General features: G+C 27.7%; 2 protein-coding genes and 1 long non-coding RNA gene across 3 annotated transcripts in view; all 3 read left to right on the top strand.

Annotated features, from left to right (window-relative positions):
* Positions 1 to 3,174: 3,174 nt before the first annotated feature.
* Positions 3,175 to 4,041, top strand: LOC136085176 (E3 SUMO-protein ligase KIAA1586-like). The gene has a single exon (XM_065806464.1). The coding sequence runs from the start codon at positions 3,175 to 3,177 to the stop codon at positions 4,039 to 4,041; it is 867 nt and encodes a 288-aa protein (XP_065662536.1).
* Positions 4,042 to 4,167: 126 nt separating this feature from the next.
* On the top strand, positions 4,168 to 6,611 carry LOC136085175 (uncharacterized). Its single transcript, XM_065806463.1, has 3 exons — positions 4,168 to 4,229; positions 4,440 to 4,666; positions 5,884 to 6,611. Exons 1-3 carry the CDS (start codon positions 4,168 to 4,170, stop codon positions 6,609 to 6,611), a joined length of 1,017 nt encoding a protein of 338 aa, XP_065662535.1.
* A 912-nt stretch (positions 6,612 to 7,523) lies between these two features.
* The window catches only part of LOC136084976 (uncharacterized), a 7,013-nt gene continuing 3,772 nt past the window's right edge, over positions 7,524 to 10,764 (top strand). The window contains exon 1 of the long non-coding RNA XR_010640965.1: positions 7,524 to 8,296. This is a non-coding gene — a long non-coding RNA (uncharacterized LOC136084976). The remainder of the gene's footprint in view (positions 8,297 to 10,764) is intronic.

Genomic DNA, 10,764 nt, shown 5'->3' with positions numbered 1-10,764 from the left:
AAATAGGTGATATATAGTCGTTCGAGTGTTGATAAATAAGCCTATTATTTGCTTTTGTGTTTTTGTTATTGCTGTTGTTTTTGAGTTATTTAGAGTTTTTTGGGTTATTTAGAGTTTTTTGAGTTATTAGAGTTTACATTAGTTTCGGAACAAAGTTAGAATTATACATAGTTTTAAATGTTTTTGGGTTAATAAAAGTTCATAAAGTTGTTAGTGTTTAAAATGAGATCTTTTAATAACGTTTTCAGAGTATTTAAGTTATTCGATTTTTCCAGTTGAGTATTTTTTGATATTAATTTATTATATAGATAAGGACCACGGTACGAAATGGAAAAGTGCGAGAGATTTATTTTTTTAAAAGGTACGTTGAAGTTTCTCGTTCCTCTGGTATGGTATCTATTTTTGCTATTTTGGAAAAAATTCTTTGTAAAGTAAGAAGGAACAAGTCCAAGTTTATATTTGAGCATAAATAACAAATTTTGGAATATATTGATTTGATATACATTTAATGCTTTCAAATTTTTTAAAAGTGGCTCAGCATGCGAGAGTCTATCCTTATTAAAAACTATTCTTGCAGCATGTTTTTGCTTTCGATATAGTGTAGTTAGTTTGGATCTATGAGTGCTCGCCCATGCAACATTAGCGTATATATAGTAGCTTTGTATAAACGAGAAGTATAGAAACTTTAAATTATCAGGAGACAGAATAGAACTAGCTTTGTAGAGGATACCAATGTTTTTTGATATTTTGGTATTTAATACATCTATATGTGATTTCCATGAGATGTTCTCATCAATAAGTATCACAAGAAATTTAGTTGCTTGGGTTCTCTCTATTTCTTTAGTATCTATATTTAGCGAAGGTAAATCGGGTGGTATTTTTTTAAGGTTAGAATGAAAAAGAATGTATTTGGTTTTTTCTGTGTTTAACGATAATTTGTTAGATTTTAACCAACTGTTTATTTTTTCAAGTTCAGTATTTTTAGTTTCATAAAGTTCTGTAATTGATGAGGATGCATAAAATAAATTGGTGTCGTCCGCGAACATTATGAAATCTAATTTACTTGAGGCTTTAGGAAGATCGTTTATGTATATTAAAAACAAAAGAAGTGCAAGAATGGAACCTTGGGGGACACCGCATTTTATTTTGAGTAATTTTGAAAATTTTTTTCCATGAACAATAACGCATTGTTTTCTGTCTAGTAAAAAATTTTTGAACCAGTTTAGTGCAACACCTTTTATCCCATATTTTTCCATTTTCCTAATTAAGATAGCGTGATCTACCGTGTCAAATGCCTTAGATAAATCAACAAAGGACGTATTTTTTTGTTTCAAAGGAGTCATTTATATTATTTATAAGATCAAGAATTGCGTGTTCGGTTGAATGTTGCTTTTGGAAGCCAAACTGTTTTTCATTTAGGATTTTGTTATTTGTTAGATATTTATACAGTTTATTGTATATTACTCTCTCTAAAAGTTTTGAAAATACAGGTAGCACTGAGATAGGTCTGTAGTTATTTAGTGTAAATGCATCACCGGTTTTTAATACTGGTATTACCTTAGCTATTTTTAATCTCTGTCAATATCTTCACCTTTGTCAATATCTTTGTCAATATCTTCACCTTTTTCTTCATCTCTATCAATACCTTTAAATATTAAGTTTACGAAAGATAACATTTTCAAAGTTATTTCAACTAGTTAAATTTATGTAGTAAATACTAACTCGATAACTTAGCTGTTGTTTCCACAGAAATTCCTTTTAAAATCAAATGATTAATTAACTATTGAGTGTTAAAATTTTCTAACATTACCGAGTATATTCTTTTAAAAAGCGAAAAATTAAGACTAAAAGTTCAGGTTTTTATAGGTTCCTGCGTTTTGTCTAAAGTTCAGGATTAATTAATATCAGCAGTAACTGTTGAACTGTTGATCTAAATTAATCCTGAATTGTTCAGGCAAAAGGTATCATCAGAACGCAACGATCGAACTTTCAGTTGTTTCGCCTGAATTTTCAGGCGTAAAAAATAGCCTGAACAGTTCATGCAAATTTTACCGGAACTTTTTTAAGAGTGTACTACACACACACACACACACACACACACACACACACACACACACACACACACACACACACACACACACACACACACACACACACACACACACACACACACACACACACTCACACACACACACACACACACACGCACTCTAATATATATATATATATATATATATATATATATATATATATATATATATATATATATATATATATATATATATATATATATATATATATATATATATATATATATATATATATATATATATATATATATATATATATATATATGGACAGTGCTCGAAGTGAGGCGGGATGGGGCGGGATGCCATCCCGTTACCTTTTTAAATTTTAAAAACCTTCCCACTCCTTTTTTAATGCATATTTTGGGATGGGATGCCATCCCGGTACATAATAAATTAATGGAAATTTTGTTTTATTTTCCTCCTATAAATAAACTTGTAAAAACAATTTTAAAGTTTGCGGCAATATGCGAATTTAAATGAACTAAAGTCTCAGCTGTTATTTAAAAATTTGCGGTAGAAAGTTCAAAAACTATATCGATAATTATAAAACATTGCGTCTTTTCTTTTGTATTTTAAATAAAAAGTTACCAAGCAACAAAAAGCGACATTGGCTTTTTTTCGTTAAAGTATCATCAGAGTTTTTTTTGGTGAAATAAAATATAGTACACAGTAGATTTACTCAATATTAAATATTATGATTTAAAAAATATTTACTTATTATAAATATGGATAAATGGCTAGCAAGCGGAAGGAAAAGAAAGTTAAGCAGTGATAGTTCTAAAAGTAATTTGAAAAATGACACTGAAATAAATACAGAATTGACAGATTTTTCGAGTATTGAAACTTGCCAATCCTTTCCTCAATGCGATGGTATTTTTCCAGATTACTGGTCTGATTTACAGTGGAAGGAGAAATTAAAAACATTTGACTGGTTGACAGTTTCATTAACAGGTCTTGGTTGTTCTGTTTGTAAGTCAGCAAATAATTTAGGTGCCGAATAATCTCAAGGAATAAAATTGGCTAGCGAATGGACGCTTGGCAACCTTAAGGAGTATGGCGAAACAAAAAAAAAAAACAACAATCAATGAGGAAAAAGCTTTCAAGCCATAAACTATCAGTTGCACACGAAAAGGCTTGTAAAATTATTTCTCAGTCTAAAAAAAACACCATAGAGATGTTTAGTTCAAAAATGCAGATCAATCAGCACGAAATTACTTACTGCATATTTCGCACTGTTTATCACATTGCAAAAATTAATCGTCCAATTTCTGATTTGAAAAAACTAATATTATTACAGGTAGAAAATGGTTTAGACATGGGACGTATTTTACAATCTGATCACGCATGCGCTGATATTGTTTATCACATTTCAAATGAAATGCGCACTAAGCTTGTAAAATATATTCTTCATAACGATAATAAAGTAGGGTTTATGATAGACGAATCTACCACGATGAGCAAAAAGTCTGCTCTGTCAATCTGCTTGAGAGTGAACATTCCAGAAATAAATATTGTCAATAGTATTTATTTTGATCTTATTGAATTAACAAATGCAGAAGTCTCGTCTATTGCAAACTCTTTTATATGTGCTTTACACGATTTTGGTTTTGACAACAGTTTTTTATTACGTAATTGGGTGTCTTTTGCATGTGATGGTGCTTCTAATATGCTTGACAAAAAGGCAGGCGTGGCCCAGTTACTTTTGAATCAGTTTCCTAATTTGATTTTATGGCATTGTAGCAATCACCAATTAGAGTTAGCAGTAAATGATGTTGTGCGCGATATCTTACCAATTTGTCACATGAAAAGCTTTTTTGATAAATTATATTCCATTTGCAGTGCATCTCCTAAAAACAAAAAAAGAACTGGAACTGTAAAACTAAATTCCATTGGACGAATTCTAGGCACTAGATGGGTGTCTTCTAGAGCTCGATCTGTGATGGCTGTTTAGAATAATTATGCATCATTGTATCAACACTTTCATGAATCTTTATTGGATTTAAGGCGTAATGGAGGAGATTGAGCCCAATATGCAGGTCTTAAAAATAAATTATGTGATATCAATTTTATACTCAACATGGGACTAATGCTAGATGCTTTAATAGAACTAGAACATCTTTCTAAAAAATTACAAGATAGGCAAACTTCTTTACCTGATGCTCATCGGATTATCACCTTAAAATACCATATATTTCAATCAATGAGAAATAATTCAGGTGAATAAAATTCGCAAACGCAGCTTGCAGCAGAAAAGTTTGAATTTAAAGGCGTCAAACTACAGATCGGAAAAGTTTCTAAAATTAATCAAAATGATTTTTTTAGTAAACTAAGTGATAATCTTGATTTTAGAATGTTTACAACTAGAGCTGCGCATAAATCTTTTCAAGACAAAGAAAATGATCCAAAAAAAGAAAAATACGATAATTTAACAAAAAATTTACAAATTTTTGATAAGCCACAATGGTTTGCAGACCAAGATCCATGCTTTGGAGATAACGATATTAGACAATTAGCAAAAACTTTAAATATTTGTGAAATTACGGCAGTCCAAGGGTTTCGTGAATGCATTTCCACTGGTGACTGTGATAAAACCCCTAATGATCTTCAGCCTCTGAGAACTGCCATAAATACCTTGATTGTTTCAACAGCTTTCTACTATGAATATAATCTTATCTTCTTTGCGAAACTCTTTATTAATAAAAACTGTGTCGAGTTTAATATTCATTTCATTAGTAGGTCCACCAATTACGCATTTCGATCCAAATGCTATTAAGTGGTTTGGGAAAGGACATCGCGATGCTAATTTTAGGAATTGTGAAGCGCCGGCATTAAAGTCTATAAATGAAAGTGAAATATTTTGGAAGATATTCTGACCGAGTTTTTTTTCAATTATTTAAAAATTGGTAAATACAAAAAAATAAGACTTGTTTAAAAATAAAATCTTTAAATATACCATTGTTTTTTGATTGCTTAATGACGTTTAATGTGAAGCTCAACTCAATATTTTACGGTGACAGTCTCTTAAGAATATAATGGACCTCAAGTTGTTTTTTTAATATAGGTTTTTTACTTTAGGGATACTCTAGGGATTTATAATTCCTTTATTTAATCTACACAATATACGAAATCTATAATTTTAGGATAGGTGGGATGGTGATTAGAAAATATTAAAAACCATCCCGCTACCCAGCGGCAGTTTTAAGCACAGGCAAAGCAGGCATTTGCCGTTGGCCTCGCATTTTTTTTTCTTAGTACAATAAATATAAACAACGAAACTCATTTATTAAAATTCAATATAATGTATGCGTACAGTATTTTTATAAACAGTATTTTTATAAAATATTCAACTTTACATATACATCTATTATTATGTATGTAGCAATTTTTTTTTGCGTTATACATAATGCCTAGCAACCATATGAAAGAGTATGCGGTTTCTAGTCTCATATACATTGACAATGACTGTGACAAATATATCTTTGCCCATATACACCTACACGTCTCAAAGGCTTTTTCTGTTTTTCCATCCTCCTAACTGAATGACTTTTTGTTTGCTTGTTTATTTATTTTATATAGCATTGTCTTTACATTTTTACTGTTGCTCAAGACATAATCTGAGCAGTGATGGGATGTTATGCTGGTTCCGGGTATTTGTTGTAATGAGATATCCTCATATCAGTTTATACTTTCACTTACAATTTGGCATGATTTATTGTTTGAAATTAACAAAGTAAGTAAAGTTATGATATTTCTATTATGATAAAATTGGTGGAAACTACGAAAATTTTTTTAGAATCATTCAGAAGTGATGAATCATTTGAAGCGATTATTAAAAAATCTGAAGAAATAGCTATAAAATTAGGTACTGAGCCAGTATTCCCTCAAGTGCGGCTTAGCCGAAAACGACGTTTTTTTGAATATGAAGGAACTGATACACCTCTAAATGGAAAGTCTAAATATAAAGTAGATTTTTTTAATGCAATAATTGATGTTGCATTAGTAAGCTTAAATGAAAGATTCAAAATGCTTGATTCATACAACAAAATATTAGGTTTTTTAACCCGTACCAAAAAAATGCGAAGTTTAGATGCAAATGAATTGTTGAATGATTATAAAAATTTAGAAATATCACTAAGAAATCCTAGTACAGAAGAATCGGACGTGAACCATGAAGAGTTATACTCGGAAATAAATACATTTTTAAGAATGGAAGCTTCGGCGGAATCGAAAGATGCTCTGGAAATTTTGAAGTATATTACGGCAAATTCTTTAATCGAAACTTTTCCAAATTCATTTATTGCCCTACGAATTTTACTAACTTCCCCTATTTCAGTGGCAAGCGCAGAGAGGTCATTTTCCAAATTAAAACTCATAAAAAACTTTTTACGTTCCACTACGGGTCAAGACCGCTTATCTGCATTAGCTTTAATTTCCATTGAAAATAAAATAAGTTGGTCCTTGGACTGTTCTGATTTAATTGATGAGTTTGCGTCTTTAAAAGTCAGAAAGGTTAAGTTTTAAGTCAATGTAATCGATCCTCCTAAAATCTGCGAAAAAAATAAATGGTATCGCATTTTGAGTAGTCTTATTAGTGCATCTTCATCCAAAATAAAAAAAATACTTAATGTACATTTAAAACCTATGTGCATTTTTTGCTTCGTTACGTTCTAATAAATAACCAAAACACAATAGAACACAAGAATTAAAAACTCAACTAATATAATAGAAAACTTGCCTATGGCCTCGAATATGGTAAATCCGTCACTGCCGCTACCTTTTTTTTCCCACTTCGAGCACTGTATATATATATATATATATATATATATATATATATATATATATATATATATATATATATATATATATATATATATATATATATATATATATATATATATATATATATATATATATATATATATATATGTATATATATATATATATATATATATATATATATATATATATATATTTATATATATATATATATATATATATATATATATATATATATATATACATACATAATTGTATATCTAATAACTTTATAAATATAACTTATTCTATATACACTATATATATGTATATATATCTATATATGTATATATATCTATATATGTATATATATCTATATACTATATACACTATATATATGTATTTGTTTGTAAACACACACACATATATGTTGTCAGTATATACAATATTTATATATGTATATATATACATATATATATATATATATATATATATATAATATATATATATATATATATATATATATATATATATATAAAGAGAGAGAGAGAGAGAGAGAGAGAGAGAGAGAGAGAGAGAGAGAGAGAGAGAGAGAGAGAGAGAGAGAGAGAGAGAGACGCGGAAATCGCGATTTACGGAACTGATTTTTATGCTAAAATTTTGGTTTTCGTTTATTTAAATTTTTTTTAGGCAGCGTAAGGTTGACGCGGTTTTGTGGAGTTTCTTTCTGAAAACATATTTATACATAGATACTTTTTTGAAAGAAGAATAGCTAATGTTGATTTTTTAATGATTTTTGTGTATGGTTACTAAACTTTTTTATGGAATGTTTTGCTCCTGAATATTAGGTTGATGTTCTCTCATGAATTTGTAGTTGAAGAAACGTATAGTCTGCATATTTTATTTTAAAAATAGCTTTCCTCATGTATTTTCAATGCACATGCCAAATTTCAACGAAAAATAAACATAAGCAAATAGTTTAATTAGTGTTATACCAAGTATACCACTTTTTTCAGGTAGCCCTAGGCAAACGGTTTTTTGAGGTGGTTTTTTTTAGAAACACAAATAAACCTACACTATTTTTGAAAAGAAGAGAGGTTAGGCTTGATTTTTTTATAACTATTGTGTATTGCTACCATTCTTTTTTATGGATTATTTTGCTGAGAATCTTACATGAAAATTTGGTTGATGTTGTCGCTTTTTTATTATTAAAATATTTTGCTTCATGCATTTTTTATGTACAAATAATCAACGAAAAATAGTTATAAGCAATTAGTTAAATTAATGTTGGACTTTAGGTACCAAATTTCGGTTTTTCTTTTCGAAATCCAGATAGGGCGGAAATCCGGATAAGGGGGCAATACATAAAAAATCATATTTTGATTTATATTATTAGATTTAATGTAATATGGACAAGATCAATACAAATGTTTTAGATGCACTAACAGATAGTAAATTCAATTTTTTTATTCATAATAATAGTATTAATAACTATTTTCAAAACCAAAAAATAATGATTAATGTAAAACCTTACTTTTTTTTTATGTAACATAAAAAAAGATTAGTTTTTCAGATTAAAACTGCTGCTATTCAATAGCAACAGTTTTAATATTTTAAAAACGCTAACATTTAATATTTTAAAAACACTAACAAGTTTTTTGTTAAGATGAAGTATAACTAATGAAGTATGTAATATACTTATTTATATGTAGTTTATAAGAGCCTATTAAACTACTGAATTGATTGTTAACTGTTAGTATTAGTTGACAATTTTATTAAGACATCATATATAAATAAGTATATTACATACTTCATTAGTTTAATCTTAACAAAAAACTTGTTAGTGTTTTTAAAATATTAAATGTTAGAGTTTTTAAAATATTAAAACTGTATATATAAATATACATATATATATATATATATATATATATATATATATATATATATATATATATATATATATATATATATATATATGTTTGTATGTATGTATATATATGTATATATATATATATGTTTGTATGTATGTATATATATGTATATTTATATATACATATATATATATATATATATATATATATATATATATATATATATATATATATATATATATATATATATATATATATATATATATATATATATATATAGTGAGAGAGAGAGAGAGAGAGAGAAATCTCTCTCTCTCTCTCTCTCTCTCTATATATATATATATATATATATATATATTATATATATATATATATATATATATATATATATATATATATATACATATATATATATATATATATATAAATAAATAAATAAATAAATAGAATATATTTCAGACAACAAGCATGTACAAATTAGGAGCCAGGTCCATAGTTTTATTTTTGTTTTTTTTTTAAAAAAAGAAAAGTATTATTTTAAACTTTGATTAACTGAATTAATAGAGTGATTCACCAAGGTACAAGCCATCAACTGTTTACGAAAAGCATGTCTATAGTTTAAGATAATTGTATGAAAAGATGGTAATCTGAACTCTAAAAGCATGTAAGATATACTATCATATTTGTTGTATCCGAAAAACATTTTAGCACATTTGTTGTAGCAATACTGAAGGCGTGCCATTGTTTTATCATTATAATTTTGCCACAAAGGAACACCATATAAACAAATGCAGTATGCTTTAAACAGTTTAACCTTCACTCTGGTGGAACATAAATGAAAGCGTCTAATTAAGATATTTGTACGTGTGTAAAGGCCCTTCACCTCTTTGATTATATCAAGATCATCGGTTAGGTCATTTTTAATTATATGACCAAGGTATTTGAAAGATTCAACAAAAGCAATTTCACATCCTGACACACATAATTCTGGGAAGGAGTTTGATATAACTTTTGATTTTTGAGTTGGATTAAACACCATACATACAGTTTTCTTGGTATTAAAGGACATGTTAATTAAGGAAGATTCCTTATTTGTAAAGCTAATTAGTTTCTGAAGAGAAAACCAAGAAGGCGCAATTAGAACCATATCATCAGCATAGGCCAACACATTCATGAATATACCACCTATATTACATCCAATACGAAGGTTTGATATTGATGAAATCAAATCTTGTATGTAAAAGTTAAATAGAAGTGGTGACAATATACTTCCTTGACGAACCCCATTCCCAATTCCAAAACTGTTTGATTTTGTTTTCTGCCATCGAACAGACATTTGTTGATTACTGTACCAAAATGCAAGCAAGCTAACAAGTTTTTTGGGCAGACCAGTATCTAATAATTTTTTGAACAACAGCCAGTAATTGACACTGTCAAATGCTTTATTAAAGTCTATGAAGCAAGCAAATACATGGCTTCCTCTAGATGTGTAATACTGCACAGTCTTTTTAAAATAGTTTGAGCATGATGTTGTTGAGTGATTTTGTTTAAAGCCAAATTGGTAATCATCATTTTTATTAATGTTGTACAAATTGATTTTCTGCAATAAAAGACTCTCAAAAATTTTTGACATAGCAGAGGACACAGCTATGGCTCTATAGTTGTTCACATCTGTTAAATCAGTATATATATATATATATATACTGATATATATATATATATATATATATATATATATATATATATATATATATATATATATATATATATATACAGTAATATATATATATATATATATATATATATATATATATATATATATTTATATATATAGAATAAATCTCTCCCTCTCTCTCTATATAGATATATAGATATAGAGAGAGAGAGAGGGAGAGAGAAAGAAAAAGAGAGAGAGATAAAGCTACAGTTAACTAAAATTATATTTATTGCACTCTTCTCATTGAAGACTTTTCAAACGTAATAAAATTTGTTGACTTCAGTACATACATAATAAGACTTATTAAAACTTAGTATTATGTATGCACTTA

Source organism: Hydra vulgaris, chromosome 09, assembly GCF_038396675.1.
Source record: "Hydra vulgaris chromosome 09, alternate assembly HydraT2T_AEP".
Taxonomy (NCBI): domain Eukaryota; kingdom Metazoa; phylum Cnidaria; class Hydrozoa; order Anthoathecata; family Hydridae; genus Hydra; species Hydra vulgaris.
This window is presented reverse-complemented; position numbering and strand designations above follow the sequence as displayed.

What these genes read in the sequence shown, in the direction of transcription:
- LOC136085176 (XM_065806464.1), top strand. Translation starts at nt 3,175, where the DNA reads ATGAGGAAAAAGCTTTCAAGCCATAAACTATCAGTTGCACACGAAAAG.
- LOC136085175 (XM_065806463.1), top strand. Translation starts at nt 4,168, where the DNA reads ATGGGACTAATGCTAGATGCTTTAATAGAACTAGAACATCTTTCTAAA. An exon ending in TCTAAAAAATTACAAGATAG is followed by an intron (nt 4,230 to 4,439) that starts GCAAACTTCTTT and finishes TCTTGATTTTAG; the next exon opens with AATGTTTACAACTAGAGCTG. An exon ending in TCGTGAATGCATTTCCACTG is followed by an intron (nt 4,667 to 5,883) that starts GTGACTGTGATA and finishes AAATTTTTTTAG; the next exon opens with AATCATTCAGAAGTGATGAA.